General features: G+C 39.4%; 1 protein-coding gene across 1 annotated transcript in view; it reads right to left on the bottom strand.

The window, feature by feature from the left end:
• Window positions 1-3467: 3467 nt before the first annotated feature.
• LOC109554215 (solute carrier family 22 member 10-like) overlaps window positions 3468-23321 on the bottom strand; it is a 36388-nt gene continuing 16534 nt past the window's right edge. The window contains exons 5-10 of the mRNA XM_019954536.2: window positions 12023-12146; window positions 11419-11534; window positions 7313-7527; window positions 5698-5806; window positions 5042-5245; window positions 3468-3528 (exon numbers count right to left, since the gene is read on the bottom strand). Of these exons, the coding sequence (XP_019810095.2) occupies window positions 3468-3528; window positions 5042-5245; window positions 5698-5806; window positions 7313-7527; window positions 11419-11534; window positions 12023-12146 (829 nt within the window). The remainder of the gene's footprint in view (window positions 3529-5041; window positions 5246-5697; window positions 5807-7312; window positions 7528-11418; window positions 11535-12022; window positions 12147-23321) is intronic.

The following is a 23321-nucleotide window of genomic DNA, read 5'->3' as shown; positions in this document are numbered from 1 at the left end:
GAATGGAGTGGCAGCTCTCTGAATTGCCTTCACGGTCATTCTTCCATGACCTTGAACAATAGCTTTGCTTCTGTTGAGATGGCTGATCCATAACAATTTCCTTATTAAGCAGTTACTTGGTCATCCCCTTATAATATTTTAATTTTGTATGCTTACTTTTTAAAAACATGAACATAAAAAATTGCAAAGAAACAGTAATCACTTAAAATTTGACCACTTAAAGTTCACCACTGTTACCATTTCAATGAATGTATTTCCAAAAAAACACATAATTTTCTAATTGCCAGTGATTTATGACATCAAAAGTATCATGCACTAAGTTTACAGATATATTGATATTTGCTTCTGGATTTCTTTCGATGTCCAGTTGCATATACTATACAGTTCTGACTTTTGCAAATTTGTTTGTTTATTTATTTTAGAATATAAATTTATTTATTTTAATTGGAGGCTAATTACTTTACAATATTGTATTGGTTTTGCCATACATCAACATGAATCCACCACGGGTGTACACATGTTCCCCATCCTGAACCCCCCTCCCACCTCCCTCCCTGTACCATCCCTCTGGGTCATCCCAGTGCACCAGCCCTGAGCATCCTGTATCATGCATCGACCCTGGTCTGGTGACTCGTTTCACATATGATATTATACATGTTTCAATGCCATTCTCCCAAATCATCTCACCCTCGCCCTCTCCCACAGAGTCCAAAAGACTGTTCTATACATCTGTGTCTCTTTTGCTGTCTCACATACAGGGTTATCGTTACCATCTTTCTAAATTCCGTATATATGAGTTAGTATACTGTATTGGTGTTTTTCTTTCTGGCTTACTTCACTCTGTATAATAGGCTCCAGTTTCATCCACCTCATTAGAACTGATTCAAATGTATTCTTTTTAATGGCTGAGTAATACTCCATTGTGTATATGTACCACTGCTTTCTTATCCATTCATCTGCTGATGGACATCTAGGTTGCTTCCATGTCCTGGCTATTATGAACAGTGCTGTGATGAACATTGGGGTACACGTGTCTCTTTCAATTCTGGTTTCCTCAGTGTGTATGCCCAGCAGTGGGATTGCTGGGTCATTTGGCAGTTCTATTCCAGTTTTTTAAGGAATCTCCACACTGTTCTCCATAGTGACTGTACTAGTTTGCATTCCCACGAACAATGTAAGAGAGTTCCCTTTTCTCCACACTGTTTCCAGCATTTATTGTTTGTAGACTTTGGATAGCAGCCATTCTGACTGGCGTGTGATGGTACCTCATGGTGGTTTTGATTTGCATTTTCCTGATAATGAGTGATGTTGAGGATCTTTTCATGTGTTTGTTAGCCATCTATATGTCTTCTTTGGAGAAATGTCTGTTTAGTTCTTTGGCCAATTTTTTGATTGGGTCATTTATTTTTCTGGAATGAGGTGCAGGAGCTGCTTGTATATTTTTGAGATTCATTCTTTGTCAGTTACTTCATTTGCTATTATTTTCTCCCATTCTGAAGGCTCTCTCTTCACCATCCTTATAGTTTCCTTCGTTGTGCAAAAGCCTTTAAGTTTAATTAGGTCCCATTTGTTTATTTTTGCTTTTATTTCCAATATTCTGGGAGGTGGGTCATAGACGATCCTGCTGTGATTTATGCTGGAGAGTGTTTTGCCTATGTTCTCCTCTAGGAGTTTTATAGTTTCTGGTCTTATGCTTAGATTTTTAATCCATTTTGAGTTTATTTTTGTGTACAGAGAAGGCAATGGCACCCCACTCCAGTACTCTTGCCTGGAAAATCCCATGGATGGAGGAGCCTGGAAGGCTGCAGTCCATAGGGTCGATGAGGGTCAGACATGACTGAGCGACTTCACTTTCACTTTTCACTTTCATGCATTGGAGAAGGAAATGGCAACCCACTCCAGTGTTATTGCCTGGAGAATCCCGGGGACGGGGGAGCCTGGTGGGCTGCCGTCTATAGGGTCACACAGAGTCGGACATGACTGAAGTGACTTAGCAGTAGCAGTACATGGTGTTAGAAAGTGTTCTAGTTTCATTCTTTTACAAGTGGTTGACCAGTTTTCCCAGCACCACTTGTTAAAGAGATTGTCTTTTCTCCATTGTATATTCTTGCTTCCTTTGTCAAAGATAAGGTGTCCATAGGTGTGTGGATTTATCTCTGGGCTTTCTATTTTGTTCCATTGATCTATATTTCTGTCTTTGTGCCAGTACCATACTGTCTTGATGACTGTGGCTTTGTAGTAGAGCCTAAAGTCAGGCAGGTTGATTCCTCCAGTTCCATTCTTCTTTCTCAAGATTGCTTTGGCTATTCGAGGTTTTTTGTATTTCCATACAAATTGTGAAATTATTTGTTCTAGCTCTGTGAAAAATACCATTGGGAGCTTGATAGGGATTGCATTGAATCTATAGATTGCTTTGGGTAGCATACTCATTTTCACTATATTGATTCTTCTGATCCATGAACATGGTATATTTCTCCATCTATTAGTGTCCTCTTTGATTTCTTTCACCAATGTTTTATAGTTTTTTATATACAGGTCTTTAGTTTCTTTAGGTAGATATATTCCTAAGTATTTTATTCTTTTCATTGCAATGGTGAATGGAATTGTTTCCTTAATTTCTCTATTTTCTCACTATTAGTGTATAGGAATGCAAGGGATTTCTGTGTGTTGATTTTATATCCTGCAACTTTATTATATTCATTGATTAGCTCTAGTAATTTTCTAGTGGCGTCTTTAGAGTTTTCTATGTAAAGGATCATGTCATCTGCAAACAGAGTTTTACTTCTTCTTTTCCAATTTGGATTCCTTTTATTTCTTTTTCTGCTCTGATTGCTGTAGCCAAAACTTCCAAAACTATGTTGAATAGTAGTGGTGATAGTGGGCACCCTTGCCTTGTTCCTGACTTTAGGGGAAATGCTTTGAATTTTTCACCATTGAGGGTAATATTTGCTGTGGGTTTGTCATATATAGCTTTTATTATGTTGAGGAATGTTCCTTCTATTCCTGCTTTCTGGAGAGTTTTTATCATAAATGGATGTTGAATTTTGTCAAAGGCTTTCTCTGCATCTATTGAGATAATCATATGGCTTTTTATTTTTCAATTTGTTAATGTGGTGTATTACATTGATTGATTTGACTTTTGCAAATTTATTTAGAGTTCATCATATGGTCCTCCTTACATGAACCTGCCATGGTATTCCTCTGTTTCTGAATCACATTGTCTATTAATAATTTATTGACAAATTTGAAACTTTTTTGACTCCTTCCCCCCAAAATGGGACTGTTCATGGAATTACATATTCTCATTTATTACATGTTTAATTGCCAATTAATGCAATAATTATAGATGAGATGTATTTTTCAAGTGTATTTTCTTGCCATTTTGTAGATATAAAGGAGATATCTACTCCTGGAGATATTTTTTCTTCATAATTTTTTCTTCCTCACCAGCAAGACCATGAAGAGCCTTAAAATTTTGTCACTTTTATGTAAGAATCTTTTTCATTTATTTTTCTTGAGAATTTTTGGCTGAAAAACCAAAGGAGAAACAACAAATTAACCAACCAATCAGAAAATAAGAATAGACATTATGAAAGAGAAAAAATAAAAGTAAGTTTGGATGCCCTCCTTGTACAAGTACAAACTGATCCCTAACCATCAGCTTTTTTCATTGTTGCTATTGAGTCACTAAGTCACAGATTCCTTACCACTGAATCAGGATGACTCAATGGTAAAGAACTCTCCTGCCAATGTAAGAGACAGATTTGATCCCTGGGTCAGAAAGATCCCCTGGAGAAGGGCATGGCAGTCCACTCCAATATTCTTGCCTGGTAAATTCCATGGACAAAGGAGCCTCATGGGCTACAGTCCATGGGGTCCCAAAAGAATCAGATGTGACTTAGCGACTAAATGACACCAACTGTGCAGGCACATGAATGCACTTAAAAGTGCTACTCACACTTGGTCTTTTTGGATTCTCACTTTGTCATTTGGATCTCTGGCCAATGACACCTTTGATAAGTCAGGAGGTGGGTTAAAAATCTAAAGGAGTTCCCAACTTGTTATAGGTTCAGTTGTGTACCTTCCAAAGTATATATATTGAAGTCTTAACCATCTACCTCAGAATATGCAATTATCATATTTGAAAACGGGATTGTTGCTGATTAATTAAGATGAGATCAAACTGGAGTAGAAAGAGCCCCTGATCCAATATGATGATGTTCTTATTAAAAGAGGGGAACTTGAGACATAAAGTGATGCCAGGGGGATGCGATGTGAAGACTGGAGCTATTTTCCACTAGCCAAGGAACTACCAGAATCCAGGAGAGACCTGGAACAGACCCTTCTCTAGAGCCTTCAGAAGATGTAGAGTCCTGCCAACAACTTGAGCTCAGACTTTCAGCCTCCTGAAACTTGACACAGTAAATTTATTTTGTTTAAGTCACTCAGTTTATCAGATTCTACTGTAGAAGCCCTATGAAACTAAGATACAATGTTATAGTTTTAAAATGCCTTTTCCAGTTTCTTATTATCCTCAATCTTTGCATAACTTGTGGCAGCAAAACTGAATCTTACAGCCACATGCAAATAAATAACTTTTTTACTGCCTTTCCACAGAAAGTCCTTAAATTGTGGGAAAGTCCTTAAAATGTGATTTTTCTAACAATGCTCCTTCACCAGTCATCCCATTTCTTTCCCCTCTATCCCAAGCTCTTATGGATCTGAGGATCATGATCCCAATATGAATGTGTGTTTCTCATGAGGACAGGTAGGATGTAAAATCATAACAGAGCTAATTACCATCACTTCAGCACTAAAACTACCAATGAGAACAGGGCAGAGGGGATCTCTGCAGTCTAGACTAGAATTCACAATGGATGGAAATGACCTTGCCTCTCATGAAGATAATGGCCCAAGATGGGAGTATCCGAGGCAAGGCTCAGCCTCCCCAGTGATCTGAGGGACTCATGAGGTGTGTTGCCTTTCTCACCCACAGATCCAAAGCACACAGTCCCTCCCAGGGGATGGTAGGTTTACTCACTTATTTTCCACATCCTGGATGGTGTCAGGAATGGGCAGATTTTTGGTTTCAGGTAGGAGAAGAATGAGAAGACCAGCAATGATTGGAAAGACTCCATAGATGATCCAGGGCAGGATGGGTAGATACACTACTAGGGTCATCAAGAGGGGAGCCAGGGTTGCCCCACATCTACTAGCTAGCATATCTAATCCTAAAAAGTTTGCCCTGAAGGAATAAATGACATGATATAGTAATTCAGTAAATATCTGCACACAAAATTCATGAGATATTATTCTGCAATGAAACACAATTACTATATTCATGAGCTTGATGATAAACCCTTGTTATTGAGATTTGCTCCCTGGTTTTCTAGCTGTCTTTGTCAAGTGTATTGATATATTTTCATTATTTTATATGGAATGTTACACATTGGACCTATAGTAATAAGAGATTCAAAAGATTAATGAGAAGATAATTGAATTACTGCTCAGAACAATACACAGAACAAAGTTGGGTTTTTCAATTAACTTTGGCTATAGTTGCTATTGATATAGTATTACCATTACAAATGATTAATTTATAACTTAAAGATCTTATTGTGTTCACTCCTGAAATAAGCATCAGTTAGATGGGAAAGTCATACTTTAGATCCTGGCAGAGCATCCATAAACTCTTACCTGAGGAGAGTGGGGATGAGTTCATTAGAGTGGACAGAAAGAGCAGACACAGAGGCAGCAACACAGCCAATTCCCACACTTGCCAAAGCCACACGCAGGGTCTGCATTTCTGGAGACAGGAAGACCAGCAACACTAAGAAATCTGGGCTGGAGGAAGTGGCATCCACCAAATTTACTCAGGAAAAAAAGAAAACTATGGTTTATTGATAGATTTGAAATATACCATAGAATATATATATATGTTGATAAACTGAGAAATGTAAAATCATCAATATATGTGGTAAAATTACATAAAACTATCTGGAATAATTGCAACAAATCCATCTGCATATCTGAGATTTGCAAGAAAAGAAAAAGGAAACAGTGTGGCAGAAATTTGCTTTCACTAATTTTGTCTGGTATTTGCAATATCCTTATTGCTGAAGTTAAGACATGGACAATTACTGAGTCTAATGTTCAGCTCCAATCTTGAGACGTTTGTAATTAAAGTGCAGGTTTTAAAGTGACCAGTCATCCTGGGAATTTGAAGGTTTTGATAATGTGAGATTTTCATTGATAAAATCAGAAAAGTCCCAGGTAAACCCAAATAAGTCAACCAACCTAGCGTAGATACAGCATTGCCATGGGGTAAGTATGACACCAGAGAGTAACAGGACAGTACTGCTCTATTAGTGAACAGGCTGTGGAGAAGCTAGATCTACATCAATGTTAGACATGAAGAACCTAAAATTGAAGCCTCTAGTTGGGAAAAATTGTCAAAATTAAGGAACAATTGAGAAAATTGAGGGGAATCAGTTTTCTACACAGTATAAAAAGAAATGTAATTATAACTGGATAATATTGGAAAGAACTCCATGGTAAAGAAGTATTATTAATGCATTATTGATGATATTCTGAGAAGCAATAAAAATACCTATCTGTAATGCTGTGTCACATTCCTGCACTGGAGATGCAAATTGCCCACCAAGTTTCTCCTAATTATTACATATCATCATTCTATTAACTTATAAAGTAATCTGATAGGGAATGGACAAGGATTTTTCTCAGCTTCAGTTCTTGTTTCTACTACACCCTCCTTCCCCACTTGAAAAAGAGGATTTTTTTTTTCATTTCCTGGGAGACTTTCTTAAGCAAGAACTATAGTCATAGTGACTTAAGCTCACAGTCATATGTAGATACATAGAAATGGGGAAGTAGACCAGTCATCAAAGCTGGTAATGAAGAGCCCAAATAGAAGGAGTGGCCATAGTATGCTCTCACATGGGATATAATTGCAAGGCCTCATCCCTCTTTACTGGCTATTTAATGTGTGAATGGGAAAACCACAAGTGAATGATTGCTGTCCTAGAGAGACTACCTGGAATAAATGGGACCATTTTCCAGACGTTTCCACTATGTGATGAAAGATAAATATATGTTTGCGCTGCCCCTTACTGACCTTTAGTTCTTTCCTCAAAAACTTATTAGCAGAATTTCTCATCAGTTTGGTTTGGGGGAATACTTAACCTTTCATTAGGACCTCTTTTTACTCCTGGCTTCAGACAAGTATGACCAAACAAACCTTGAAGAATGAGAAAAAGACCCTTCGTTTCCCCAAAGTCCAGTCTTCTCTCACCTTGGGGCACAAATGTGTTGACCAAAATGGATATTCCCACCAGGAACATGAGAAACATCTGGGTTGGTCGACGGCCCATGTGATTCAGTGGTAAAACTGCAAGACTTCGGACTGAGACAGTGAGGGCTCCAAAGATTACCTGGAACAGGAAAATATTGCTCCCAAAGTGCTGTAGATTCATAAAGATGCCAAAATAGGGTATTGTGGTTGCAAATCTGTAGTGGGGGAAAAAAAAGAAGAAAAAAGACATAAGCCATAAGACTTAGAGCAAAGGTACTATAATTGATGATTATATTCACCCAGGCAGCCAGAGATCAATATTAAACAATAAAGGCCCTATCTGACTTGTGTAATTCTTCATTTTAAAGTGAAAAGTTGTCGTAAAAATTACATGGCTGTATATGAAAACAACACTTTTTCTGACATTCTTTTGTCTGATTTATTAAACACAAATATGACAGTAAGAGGAAACATAACGTGACTCAGTCTCCAAACAGGATAGTATATAATACTTGACAACAGAAGCATTAATAGTAAAACTTAGAAATTAGGGAAATAATTTCTTTTTGAGGGTTGTCTATATGCTGTGAGTCCTCCCCCTCCTCGCCCAATCCCAATACTGCAAAGAATTTCTATTTTCTCAACTAGTGGTTGAAGCTGGAAAATACTGTCTGTGTCCCCTTGACTTGACAGCATAGTGCCCTGGGGATTAACACAGTTCTAGGAAATTTAAAGTTCATTCCTGATTTTTTAAGGCTAAGAAACAGTGTAAGAATACAGGAAAGCAAACATATACCAACAGTAACATCAGAAATGGAATCAAAGGATCTCACTTCAGATTTTACCCAGAAAACATTTAAAGAAGCCCACTTTAATGATCTACTATACCTATAGAGAGCTAGACTTAGTACAACTAGACTTAGACATTAAAATAGAAGAAACATCACAGATCACAGTATTCCAAAAAAGGTGTCTGATGACTGTCATCTTTACTTTTTCCTTCCACTCTGATTGTCTAGGATTCAGAAACACAAGTCTATGTCCTAGTGAATATGGAAAAGTTGAAAATGCATGTGCTGTGAACTTAGTCACTTAGTCGTGTCAGATTCTGTGCAACCCAATGGACTGTAGCCCACCAGGCTCCTCTGTCCTGGGGATTCTCCAGGCAAGAACACTGGAGAGGGTTGCCATGCCCTCCTCCAGGGGATCTTCCCAACCCAGGTCTCCCACACTGCAGATGGATTCTTTACTGTCTGAGCCACCAGGGAAGCCCCTCAAAAGAAGGAGGCACTAATTTCCATGTAAGTATTATTAGGTGTCTTTTCCTCATCTTCTATCTCCCAATCAGTGCCTCCCCCTCATTCTTCATTATGAAAAAGCATAATAAAGTTAAATGCATAAATGGTCTACTAGGCTATGCCTGGGAAGAGATCAATTATGCAATGCAATAGTCACTTACTTAAGCTTGTCAGTGGGTCTATGTTGTCCTGTATGTTTCTCGTGCATGAGCATTCAGTATTCAAAAATTAAGAATTATATTTAAAATTTCTCCTCTTGACTCTACCAAAGTGAGTACTTATATCCCCTCAAGAGACAATGACCAAGATTTCCTTACAGAAGCCCTTGTGCTAACACACAAATAAAATGTATCCAAATTGGAAACCAATAAAAGTCCACCAACATTGAAGTACATAATGGGGAGGGAGGAGGGAGGGGGGTTCAGGATGGGGAACACGTGTATACCTGTAGCAGATTCATGTTGATGTATGGCAAAACCAATACAATAGTGTAAAGTAATTAACCTCCAATCAAAATAAATAAATTTATATTAAAAAATAATAAAAAGGTATAATTTGAAAAAAAAAAAAAGAAATTGTAGTGTATTCATCTAATGAAAACTGAAGCACTAGGGAGGAAAACCACCTAATGTTACGCGCAGCAGAATGGGTGAATCTTCAGGAACGAGCATGAGAAAAGGGGGCCTGTCACAGAATCCTCTTATCATTTACATTAGGTGAAGGTCAGGATCAGGCAAGACTCTTCTGCAGTGAAAGAGATGAGAGCAGCTGGACAGGCGAGGGCAGTGAGGAGAGAACAAGAATGAGGCAGTGGTGGAGGTATTATTATTTATTATTATTATTTATTATTGTACAGGATATGTGAGGGGAATCCTGGGGTATCAGGATTTTCCTGCTTTGATCTGGAGGTTGCTACATTTTTACATGTTGAAATATTCATTAATCTGTATATATTCATAATATCTTCATGTATCAATTGGCAAAAATTGCTTCCATTAAAATTTAAAGAAAAAATAAACCCCCAAATCCACACTGTGACAGAAATTCTCAACATAAACCTTCACTGAAGAGACTGACACAGTGATATACCAACTCTACTTCATATACTAATTTCTGTGGCAGTATTATTTGGTGTGTTTCCCTCATCTTTTATCTTCAAATCAGTGCCTCCCTCTCACAACACTGTTGTAATTAATGAAATAGTTTCATGTCCACTCTTTTATTTTTATTTTATTTTATTTATTTATTTTTTAATTATTATTTTTTTTACTTTACAATATTGTATTGGTTTTGCCATACATCAACATGCATCCGCCATGGGTGTACACGTGTTCCCCATCCTGAACCCCCCTCCCACCTCCCTCCCCATACCATCCCTCCGGGTCATCCCAGTGCACCAGCCCCAAGCTTCCTGTACCCTGCATCGAACCTGGACTGGCGATTCGTTTCTTATATGATATTATACATGTTTTAATGCCATTATTCCAAATCATCCCCCCCCCCACAGAGTCCAAAAGACTGTTCTATACATCTTTGTCTCTTTTGCTGTCTCGCATACAGGGTTGTCGTTACCATTTTTCTAAATTCCATATATATGTGTTAGTATACTGTATTGGTGTTTTTCTTTCTGTCTTGCTTCACTCTGTATAATAGGTTCCAGTTTCATCCACCACATTAGAACTATTCAAATGTATTCTTTTTAATGCCTGAGTAATACTCCATTGTGTATATGTACCACAGCTTTCTTATCCATTCATCTGCTGATGGACATCTAGGTTGCTTCCATGTCCTGGCTATTATAAACAGTGCTGCAATAAACATTGGGATACACGTGTCTCTTTCAATTCTGGTTTCCTCGGTGTGTATGCCCAGCAGTGGGATTGCTGGGTCATATGGCAGTTCTATTTCCAGTTTTTTTTTAAGGAGTCTCCACACTGTTGTCCATAGTGGCTATACTAGTTTGCATTCCCACCAAGAGTGTAAGAGGGTTTCCTTTTCTCCACATCCTCTCCAGCATTTATTGCTTGTAGACTTCTGGATCGCAGCCATTCTGACTGGCGTGAAATGGTACCTCATTGTGGTTTTGATTTGCATTTCTCTGATAATGAGTGATGTTGAGCATCTTTTCATGTGTTTGTTAGCCATCTGTATGTCTTTTTTGGAGAAATGTCTATTTAGTTCTTTGGCCCATTTTTTTGATTGGGTCGTTTATTTTTCTGGAATTGAGCTGCAGGGGTTGCTTGTATATTTTTGAGATTAGTTGTTTGTCAGTTGCTTCATTTGCTATTATTTTCTCCCATTCTGAAGGCTGTCTTTTAACCTTGCTTATAGTTTCTGTTTTCTCCAGTAGTCCTGTATGGATGTGAGAGATGGATCATAAAGAAGACTGAGTGCCAAAGAATTGACGCTTTCAAACTGTGGTGCTGGAGAAGACTTTTGAGAGTTCCTTGTACAGCAAGGAGATCAAATCAGTCTATAATAAAGGAAATCAGTCCCAAATATTCATTGGAAGGATTACTGCTGAAGCTGAAGCTGAAGCTCCAATATTTTGGCCAGCTGATGTGAAGAGCCAGCTTGTTTGAAAAGACTCCAATGTTGGAAAAGATTGAAAGCAAAAGGACAAGGGGCTTCAGAGGATGAGATGGTTAGATAACATCACCAACTCAGTGAACATGAGTTTAAGCAAACTCCAGGAGATAGTGGAGGACAGAAGAAGCTGGCATGCTATAGTCCCTGGGGTCACAAAGAGTTGGACATGACTTAGCAACTGAACAATAGCAACAACTACATGCATTCTGTAAAGCCCACCTCAAAAAGGAGAGAAGACAGATGCTTTTACGCAGATTGGGTGTGCGGAACAAGTCAAACACAGTAGGTTTGGTCTGTGCTGCCTCCAGCTCCTCCTGCATGGTCGCTTTCAATCCCTTCAACAACAACAAACACATATCACTTGCTGACACAGTGCCAGGTATTGTGATGAACACTGGCACCCAATAGGATAGGAGAAATACCTTCCCTTTCTTTGTAGTACAACAGATTACACATGCAATCACATGTGTGAACATGATATGAAGGAGGATGTAGGGAGTTAAGGGAGACTCCAGGAAATTACACAGCAACAATGATTTTTTTTTTTTTTAATGAGGCCATGGCAGAGGGAAGTGGGCAGGGCATCCATGAGAGCACATAGGCTGCAGGTTCAAATCAGCAGATGAACTAAAGGAAGAAGTCCTTGTATAGTGTTCAAAGCTCCTTTTATAAGAAATGGGCATGAAAGACCAGGAAACTGAGCTTGCATTCTCAACTAGATGGCCTTGTTAGAAAAGCAGTTTGTCTCTCTCAATAAGGAGGAGGCAGGTACTAGTTCATGACTTCCCTCCAACCCAATAACCACCTTCCCTTTCCGGCTTACCTCCATACTCAAGATTTCTTCAGTATTCTTTATTCCATTTCTGTGTGCAACTTTTTTAAGTTCCTTTAAGCCCTCATCTGGTTTATTGGTGACAATCAGCCACCGTGAAGATTCCACCTGCCACCTGATGAAAGAAGAGCAGACGGGTATAGTCAACCCTTCTTTGCTTATTTGCTATTTGATTATTGACAACATGTTTTATGTCTTCCACCTACTATCCACTACATCAACTAGACATTCATGTTGTGCTAGACTAATTCTAGGAAAATATGAGAGTGATAACTCCATGCTGGGATGACAGACTTGGAGACAAATTGCCTTTATGCTTATTCAGCAGGAGTTTTTCCCAGAAGTTTATGAAGGTTAAACTGGAGAGTGCCTCACATACATAATTCCCTCTCGAAGCTTGATATGAAATCTAGCAATTTTGTGCACATAATATATATTCTTTTCAAAAAGTGCCCCAGGCTTCCCTGGTATCTCAGTGGTAAACAATCCACCTGCCAACGCAGGAGACCTAGGTTTAATCCCTGTTCTGGGAAGATCCTATATGCCGGGGAGCAACTAAGCCCATGCACCAAAACTATTGAGCCTGTGCTCTAGACCCCAGAAACCACAGCTATTAAGCCCATGCGCCACAATACTGAAGTCTGTGTGCTTCAGGTCTCCTGCTCCACAACAAGAGAAACCACCCCAGTGAGAACCCATGCCCTACAATGAAGAGTAGCCACTGCTGGCTGAAACTAGAGAAAAGCCCATGTAGCAACGAAGACCCAGAATAGCAAAAATAAACAAATGAATAAAAACTTTTTAGAAAAAAGAAGCCCCAGTTATGTATGGTTCAGTTCAGTTCAGTCGCTCAGTCGTGTCCGACTCTTTGCGACCCCGTGAATCACAACACGCCAGGCCTCCCTGTCCATCACCAACTCCCAGAGTTCACCCAGACTGACGTCCATCGAGTCAGTGATGCCATCCAGCCATCTCATCCTCTGTTGTCCCCTTCTTCTCCTGCCCCCAATCCCTCCCAGCATCAGAGTCTTTTCCAATGAGTCAACTCTTCGAATCAGGTGGCCAAAGTACTGGACTTTCAGCCTTAGCATCATTCCTTCCAAAGAAATCCCAGGGCTGATCTCCTTCAGAATGGGCTGATTGGATCTCCTTGCAGTCCAAGAATCTATTCTTCGGCACTCAGCCTTCTTCACAGTCCAACTCTCACATCCATACATGACCACTGGAAAAACCATAGCCTTGACTAGATGGACCTTTGTTGGCAAAGTAATGTCTCTGCTTTTCAATATGCTATCTAGGTTGGTCATAACTTTCCTTCCAAGGAGTAAGCGTCTTTTAATTTCATGGCTGCAGTCACCATCTGCAGTGATTTTGGAGCCCAAAAAAATAAAGTCTGAACTGTTTCCCCATCTATTTCCCATGAGGTGATGGGACCGGATGCCATGATCTTCGTTTTCTGAATGTTGAGCTTTAAGCCAAATTTTTCACTCTCCACTTTCACTTTCATCAAGAGGCTTTTGAGTTCCTCTTCACTTTCTGCCATAAGGGTGGTGTCATCTGCATATCTGAGGTTATTGATATTTCTCCCGGCAATCTTGATTCCAGCTTGTGCTTCTTCCAGTCCAGCGTTTCTCATGATGTACTCTGCATATAAGTTAAATAAGCAGGGTGACAATATACAGCCTTGATGTACTCCTTTTCCTATTTGGAACCAGTCTGTTGTCCCATGTCCAGTTCTAACTGTTGCTTCCTGACCTGCATACAAATTTCTCAAGAGGCAGATCAGGTGGTCTGGTAGAGGTCAACAAATATTTTAAACACATGTACACCCATGGCTGATTCATGTGAATGTATGGCAAAAACCATGACAATATTGTAAAGTAATTAGCCTCCAATTAAAATAAATAAATAAAATAACTAACCCCCCCAAAAAAACAAATAAATACTCCTGCCACTACCAACAATGTTGATATCTAACTACACATGTGAGTCACGTATTACATGTGCCTCAATTTTCTCATCAGTAAAATGGGAACAAGAGGCCTAGCTTCCTTTTATGGTTTTTAAGAGGACAGAATGACTGAGCATGTGATTCGGACATGGATTACACTGTCCCCTCTCTCTGAACTCATCTCACTGTTAAATATATAGTCATCTTTCTGTGGTCTATTAAATCTGATTCTTCCTAGAATGGTTTTAAGTGTAGGAATGAATTTATTTATTTAAAAACTGTTTGTTGGGGCTTTCCAAGATGGTAGGGGAGTGGGTGGACATGGAGTGCATCTCTGTCCAAGGATGCATCAGGAATACCTCTGCAGATGCAAAAGTTCTCACAGAACACTGGCTGAACACTACTAGCAGGAGAACTCAATCACCAGAAAGGACCATATGGAGCCACACTTAACTGGCTAAGATGAAAGAAAGAAGGGAGAAGAAGGACGAGAGCAAGTAGGACCAGACCTACACCACAGGGTGGGGTAGCTGAAGGAAAGGAGAGATTCCCACATCCAGGGAAATCAATTGAGACAGAAGGGAAGAATTTGGGGCTGTCAGTTATGAACCAGCTGGTCTGTGACAGTCTGGATAGAGTTAGAACCATACGGACAATCTGTGCCACAGTCCTACATACCCTAGACTGGAAGCCACATCCACGGGTATGCAGGGGGTCTGGGAGCTGGAGCCTGGGGATTGGAGAGCAAACCCAGGCGAGGACTGCCGTTGGCTGGGGGGAGACGTCTTAAGGGAATAGGAGGAGAAAATCCACAACAGGGAATGCCTTTGGAGGAAAATTGGACTGCCGTGGAAGCAGGGCACTACTGCTGAGTCACATGCAGGGAGTAGAGTCACCACTGTAGCTTCTCTCTCCCCACACACCAGCCTGGGCTACCTAGCAATAGAGAAGAACCAGCCATGGCTGCCCCTTGCCTGCCTGCCTCTGGAGGTTAGGAAAAGCAATCAATAGAGCCTTATCTCTTGCATCCATGGCCACTGGCTTCCCTGTATGCTGGGCACCACCAGCCTTCCTCAACTCAAGCAGCTATGCTACCTCCATGCCTGGTCCCCACTGCAGCAGACCCAAGTCCTCCAGGGCAGCCTTAGGAGCAGACTCCTGTGAGTGGCCCACATGCAGAGTTGGTGATAAAACCACAAGTGAGCAACAGGGGCCTGGCAATTAAGTAAGAGGATCAAAAACCTTTTCATCAGCTGTTCAAGCTGCAGATTAAATACTCAACATCAACTAAAGACTCTGCATCTATGGAATATACGAGAGTATAACTAGTGCTCCCACAAAAGAAAATGCTCTAGCTCTGGCAGCTGTGGATATTGATGGCAAGCACACATGGGAGAAAAGCCAAATTAGAGTCTCAGCTGTCCTCACAGGGTCCACAGCAGGTCTAGAGATTAGCCCTCCCCAGCATTTGTGGGTCTCTTGGGAAAGCAGTGGAGGGAAATGATTCAAGGTAGGGCAAAGGACACCAATGGCTGAGATCCTAGGAAAACTTTTATTATTGTTTTTGTGTTTTGATTTGTGCCATTATCACTGGGTTGGGAAGATCCCCTGGAGAAGGAAATGGCAACCCACTCCAGTATTCTTGCCTGGAAAATCCCATGGACAGAGGAGCCTGATAGGCTACAGTCCATGGGGTCACAAAGAGTCGGACACGACTGAGTGATTTCACTTTCACTTTGGCTATTTTTGAAATTTCTTTATTCTCTGCTGTTGTGATTGCTGTTTTTTTTTTAATTTAAATTTATTGATTTTAATTGGAGGCTAATTATTTTATAATATCGTATTGGTTTTGTCATACATCAACATGAATCCTATTATTATTATTATTTCTATTTAGTTTTGCTGGATTCTTTTTTAACCATACTTTTAATTTTTTAAATCTATCTCTACTTTTACTTTGGTTTTCTGTTCTGTTTTGGGGGGGAGGGGTTGGTTCCTTTTTGTTTTGTGGGGATTTCTTTTATTAAAAAAAAAAAATATATATATATATATCTTTTATATACTTCTGTATTAACTTTGCTTTTCTGTTGTTCTTTTTTTTATCATTTTTCCATTTGTTTTGTTTTCTTTGCTTTATTCCTCAGTTGGCACTCTGCTTTGGTTTTATTTTCTGTTTTGTATTTTTGTTAGTTTTGTTTTTAATTGGTTGATTTCATTTTGGGTTTCCTTTGCTTGTCTGGTTGCTGTCTTTTACTTTGCTCTCTTGGTTTTGTTTTGGTTTCTTGTGTGTGTGTGTGTGTGTGTGTGTGTATGTGTGTGTGTGTGTGCACACACACATGCATACACATGCTTATATTTCCTTTGCTCTTCTGTTTTTTTAGATTTTGCTTTAACATTTGTCTGGGTTTCTTTTTTATCCCTTTTATTACCATGATGAATGGCTTGTGGGGTATTGATTCCCTGACTGGAAGTCTGGCCTGAGCCTCTAGGGTGGAAGCACTGAGTCCAGGATACTGAACAGAGGATTCCTGGCCCCAGGGACTATTAATAAGTGAGCGCTCCCATAAAGGCCTCCATCCAAATCCAAGACCTAGTTCCACCCAACTGCCTGTAGCACCTAGCACTGCATACCTCATGCCAAACAATAAGCAAGATAGGAACACAAACCAAATCATCAGCAGACAAGCTACCTAAAGTCATACTAAGCCCACAGACACCCCAAAACACATCACTTTACACAACCCTCCCATCAGAGTGAAAAGATTCAGCTCCACCCATCAGAATGCAGACACTTGCCCTCTCTACACAAGCCACTAGACCAGCCTCACCCACTTGGGGGAAAGACCAAAAGCAAAAATTATAACCCTGCAGCTTGGGGAAAGGAAAACTTAAACACATAAAGTTAGACAAAATAAAAAAGACAGAGAAATATTGTGCAGATTAAGGAGAAGGTAAAAACCCACAAGACCAAATAAATAAACAGAAAATAGAAAATTTACAAGAAAAAGAATTCAGAGTAAGCCTAAGGATACTGCAGTGGGTAGCCTGTCCCTTCTCCAGGGGAACTTCCCAACCCAGGAATTGAACCAGGGTCTCCTGCATTGCAGGCAGATTCTTTACCAGCTAAGCTACCAGGGAAGCCCAATGATAGTAAAGATGATACAAAATCTCAGAAATGGAATGGAGCAAATGCAAGAAACACTTAGTAAGAACCCAGAAGAAATAAAGAATAATAATATAAAAAATGATGAACAACACAAAAACTGAATTTAAAATACTCTAGAAGGAATCAACAGCAGAATAACTGAATCAGAAGAATGAATAAATGAGATGGAAGATAGATTGCTGGAAATAACTGAAGCACACTAGAATAAAAAAGAGAGCTAAAATAATTGAGGACAGTCTCAGACACCTCTGAGACAATATTAAATGCACACATTCAAATTATAGGGATCCCAGGGGAGAAAAGAGAGCACGCGCGTGAGAGAGAAAGGGGTAAGAAAATATTTGAAGAGATTATAGTTGAAAACTACTCTAACAGGAGAAAGGAAATAGCCAATCAAGTCCAAGAAGCACAGAGAGTTTGATACAGCATACACTCAGTGGAGAAACATGACAGACACATATTAATCAAATTTTTTAAAAAATTAAACACAAAGAAAAATATTAAAAGCAACAAGGGTAAAGCAACAAATACTATACAAAGGAATCCCCATAAGTTTAAATCTGATCTTTCTGCAGAAACTCTGCAGGCCAGAAGATAGTGGCAGAATATAATTAAAGTAATGAAAGGAAGAAAACTACAACCAAAAATACTCTACCCAGCAAAGATCTCATTCAAATTCAATGGAGAAATAAACAATTTTACAGACAAGCGAAGGTTAAGAGAATTCAGCAACATCAAACCAGCTTTACAACATATGATAAAGGAAATCCTCTAGGCAGGAAATATAAGAGAAGGAAAAGACCTACAAAAACATACCCAAAACAATTAAGAAAATGGTAATAAGAACATAAATATTAATAATTACCTTAAATGTACATAGATTAAAAGCTCCAACCAAAAAATACAGATTGACTGAATGAATAAAAAAATAAGACCCATATATAAGCTGTCTACAAGAGACCCACTTTAGACCTAGGGACATGTATAGACTGAAAGTAAGGGGATCAAAATAGACTTTAGAATAAGAACTGTTATACGAGGCAAGGAAGGACAGTACATAATGACCAAGGGATAAATCCAAGAAGATACAAGAATTGTGAATATTTATGCATCCTACGAAGGAGCACCTCAATATATAAAGTAAATGCTAACAGCCATAAAAGGGGAAATCAACAGTAACACAATAACAGTGGGGATTTTGACACCCTACTTACACCAATGAACAAATTATACAGAAAGAAAATTTATAAGGAAATGCAAGCCTTAGGTGACACATGAGAACAGATGGACTTAATTGATATTTACATGACATTCCATCCCAAATCAGCAGAATACACTTTCTTCTCAACTGCACATGACTCTCCAGGATAGATCAGATCTTGGGTCACAAATCAAACCTCCATAAACTTAAGAATATTAAAATCATATTGAGCACCTTTTCTGACCGCAATGCTGAGATTAGATATCAATTACAGGGAAAAACTGTAAAAAACACAATCACACGGAGACTAAGCAATACACTTCTAACCAATGAAAAGATCACTAAAGGAACCAAAAAGAAAATAAAAAATACCTAGAAACAAATGACAACAAAAACACACTGACCCAAAACCTATTGGGTGGTTTTGTTCAGTTGCTCAGTCATGTCTGACTCTCTGCGACCCCATGGACTGTAGCTTGCCAGGCTTCCCTGTCCTTCACTGTCTCCCAGATCTTGCTCAAACTCATGTCCATTGAGTCAGTGATGCCATCCAACCATCTCATCCTCTGTCCTCTGCTTTCAATCTTTCTCAGCATCAGGGCCTTTTCTAATGAGTCAGCCCTTTGCACCAAGTTGCCAAAGTATTAGAGCTTCAGCTTCAGCATCAGTCCTTCAATGAATATTCAGCACTGATTTCCTTTAGGATTGACTGACTTGATCTCCTTGCAGTCCAAGGGACCCTCAAGAGTCTTCTCCAGCACCACAATGTAAAGGCATCAATTCCTTGGTGCTCAGCCTTTTATGGTCCAACTCTCACACCCATAAGTTACTGCTGGAAAAACCATAGCTTTGACTAGATGGACCTTTGTTGGCAAAGTGCTGTCTCTGCTTTTTAATACACTCTCCATCACCTGTCCATCACCATCTCCTGGAGTTCACTCAAACTCACGTCCATTGAGTCGGTGATGCCGTCCAGCCACCTCATCCTCTGTCGTCCCCTTTTCCTCCTGCCCCCAATCCCTCCAAGCATCAGAGTCTTTTCCAGTGAGTCAACTCTTCGCATGAGGTGGCCAAAGTATTGGAGCTTCAGCTTTAGCATCATTCCTTCCAAAGAAATCCCAGGGCTGATCTCCTTCAGAATGGACTGGTGGGATCTCCTTGCAGTCCAAGGCACTCTCAAGAGTCTTCTCCAACACCACAGTTCAAAAGCATCAATCCTTCGGCACTCAGCTTCCTTGACAGTCCAACTCTCACATCCATACATGACCACTGGAAAAACCATAGCCTTGACTAGATGGACCTTTATTGGCAAAGTAATGTCTCTGCTTTTCAATATGCTGTCTAGGTTGGTCATAACTTTTCTTCCAAGGAGTAAGCATCTTTTAATTTCATGACTGCAGTCACCATCTGCAGTGATTTTGGAGCCCCCAAAAATGAAGTCTGACACTGTTTCCACTGTTTCCCCATCTATTTCCCATGAAGTGATGGGACCGCATGCCATGATCTTAGTTTTCTGAATGTTGAGCTTTAAGCCAACTTTTTCACTCGCCTCTGTCTAGTAATTCTCAAATTATAGTGAGCAGACATTTCATAAGGCAAGCTTGTTAAAAACGCAGATTTCTAGGCTCATCACTCTTAATCTAACTTGTCAGCTATAGTGTAGGCCCTAAGAATGTTGAGTTTTAAACCAGCTTTTATCTCTCCTCTTTCAAGAGGTTCTTTAGTACCTCTTCACTTTCTGCCATTAGAGTGGTGTCTTCTGAATATCTGAGGTACTTGATATTTCTCCTGGCAATCTTGATTCTAGCTTGAGCTTCATCCAACCCAGCACTTTGGATGATGTCCTCTGCATAGAAGTAAAATAAGCAGGGTGACAATACATAGTCTTGATGTACTTCACAATTTGGAACCAGTCTGGTCTGGTTCTAACTGTTGCTTCTTGACCTGCAAACAGGTTTCTCAGGCGGTAGATAAGGTGGTCTGGTATTCCCATTTCTTTAAGTATTTTCCACAGTATATTATGATCCACACAGTCAAAGGGTTTAGCCTTTGAAGTCAATGAAGCAGAAGTAGACGCTTTTCTGGAATTATATTGCTTTTTCTATGATCCAATGGATGTTGGCAATTTAATCTCTGGTTCCTCTGCCTTTTCTAAATCCAACTTGGACATCTGGAAGTTCTTGGTTCATGTACTGCTGCAGCCTAACTTGGAGAATTTTGAGCATTACTTTGCTACCATGTGAGATGAGTGCAATTGTGCAGTAGTTTGAACATTCTTTAGCATTGCCTTTCTTTGGGATTGGAATGAAAACTGACCTTTTCCAGTCCTGTGGCCACTGCAGAGTTTTCAAAATTTGCTGGCATGCTGAGTGCAGCACTTTCACAGCATCATCTTTTAGGATTTGAAACAGCTCAACTGGAATTCCATCACCTCCACTAACTTTGTTTATAGTCATGTGTTGTAAGGCCTGCTTGACTTTGGACTCCAGGATGTCTGGCTGGAGAGACACTCATTCCAGGATGTGAGCAATCACATCATGGTTATCTGGGTCAATAAGATCTTTTTTGTACAGTTCTTCTATGTATTCTTGTCATCTCTTTTTAATATCTTCTTCTTTTTTTAGGTCCATACTCTTTCTGTCCTTTTCTGTGCTCATCTTTGCATGAAATGGTCCCCTGATGTCTCTAATTTTCTTGAAGTGTCTCTAGTTTTTCCCATTCTATTATTTTCCTCTATTTCTTTGCACTGATCATTTAGAAAGGCTTTCTTACCTCTCCTTGCTATTCTTTGGTACTCTGCATTCAGATGGATATATCTTTCCTTTTCTCCTTTGCTTTTGCATCTCTTCTTTTCTCAGCTATTTGTAAGGCCTCCTCAGATAACCATTTTGCACTATTGCATTTCTTTTTCTTGGGGATGGTTTTGATCGGTGCCTCCCTACAATGTTACGAACCTCTGTCCATAGATCTTCTGGAACTCTGTCTATCAGATCTAATCCCTGTAATCTATTTGTCACTTCCACTGTATAATTGTAAGCGATTTGATTTAGGTCATACCTAAATGGCCTAGGAGTTTTCCCTACTTTCTTCTATTTAAATCTGAATTTTGCAATAAGGAGTTCATGATCTGAGCCACAGTCAGCTCCCAGTCTTGTTTTTGCTGACGTTATAGAGCTTCTCCATCTTTGCCTACAAAGAATATAATCAATCTGATTTTGGTATTAACCATTGTGATGTCCATGTGTAGAGTCATCTCTTGTGTTGTTGGAAGAGGGTGTTTGCTGTGACCAGTTCATTCTCTTGGTCAAACTCTGTTAGCCTTTGCTCTGCTTCATTATGTACTCCAAGGCCAAACTTGCATGTTATTCCAGGTATATCTTGACTTCCTATTTTTGCATTCTAGTCCCATATGATGAAAAGGACATCTTTTTTGGTGTTAGTTCTAGAAGGTCTTGTAGATCTTCATAGAATTATTCAACCTCAACTTCTTCAGCCTTAGTGGTTGAGACATAGACTTGGATTACTGTGATATTAAACGGTTTGCCTTGGAAATGAACAGAGATCATTCTGTCATTTTTGAAATTGCACCCAAGTACTGCATTTTGGACTCTTGTTGACTATGAGGGTTACTCCATTTTTTCTAAGAGATTCTTGCCCTCATTCTGGTCCATTTTGGTTCACTGATTCCTATAATTTTGATGTTCACCCTTGCCATCTCTTGTTTGACCACTTCCAATTTACCTTGATTCATGGACCTAACATTCCAGGTTCCTATGCAATATTGTACTTTATAGCATTGGACTTTACTTTCACCACCAGACACATCCACAGCTAGGCGTTGTTTCCACTTTGGCTCAATCTCTTCATTCTTTCTGGAGCTATTTCTCCACTCTTCTCCAGCAGCATATTGTTCACCTACTGAGTTGTGGAGTTCAACTTTCAATGTCATATCTTTTTGCCTTTTCATACTGTTCATGGGGTTCTCAAGGCAAGAATGCTGAAGTACTTTGCCATTCCCTTCTCAGTGGACCACATTTTGTCAGAACTCTCCACCATGACTTGCCCATCTTATGTGACCCTACATGGCATGACTCATAGTTTCATTGAGTTAGACAAGGCTGTGATCCATGTGATCAGTTTTGGTTAGTTTTCTGACACTGTGGTTTTCATTCTGTCTGCGCTCTGATGGATGAGGATAAGAGGCTTGTGGAAGCTTCCTGATGGGAGGGACTGACTGTGGGGAAATCTGGGTCTTGCATTCAAAACCAATAGAATGCAGCAAAAGCAGTTGTGAGAGTAAAGTTTATAGCAGTACAATTCTACTTCAAGAAACAAGAAAAATCTCAAATAAAGAACCTAAACTTACACCTAAAGCAATTAGAAAAACAAGAATAAAAAGGGGCCAAAGTTAGTAGAAGGAAAGAAATCATAAAAATCAGAGCATAAATAAATGAAGAAAATAATAGTGATGATCAATAAAACTAAAAGCTGCATTAGTATACTGTATTGGTGTTTTTCTTTCTGGTTCACTTCACTCTGTATAATAGGCTCGTTTCATGTTGATGTATGGCAAAACCAATACAATATTGTACAGTAATTAACCTCCAATTAAAATAAATAAATTTATATATTTTTTAAAAAGCTGCTTTTTGAGAAAAATGGATAAACAATTATCCAGACTCATCAAGAAAACAGGAAGAAGACTAAAATCAATAAAACTAGAAATGAAAAAGGAGAAGTTACAAGAGATACCACAAATATACAAAGGATCAAAAGAGACTACTATGAGCAACTATATGCCAATAAAACAGACAATGTGGAAGATGTGGAAAAACTCTTAGAAAAGTACAACTTTCCAAGACTGAACCACAAAGAAATAGAAAATATGAACAGATAAATCACAAGCACTGAAATTGAAACTGTGATCAAAAACCTTCCAACAAACCAAAGTCCAGAGCCAGATGGTTTCACT

This window comes from Bos indicus, chromosome 29, assembly GCF_029378745.1.
Source record: "Bos indicus isolate NIAB-ARS_2022 breed Sahiwal x Tharparkar chromosome 29, NIAB-ARS_B.indTharparkar_mat_pri_1.0, whole genome shotgun sequence".
Lineage (NCBI taxonomy): Eukaryota > Metazoa > Chordata > Mammalia > Artiodactyla > Bovidae > Bos > Bos indicus.
This window is presented reverse-complemented; position numbering and strand designations above follow the sequence as displayed.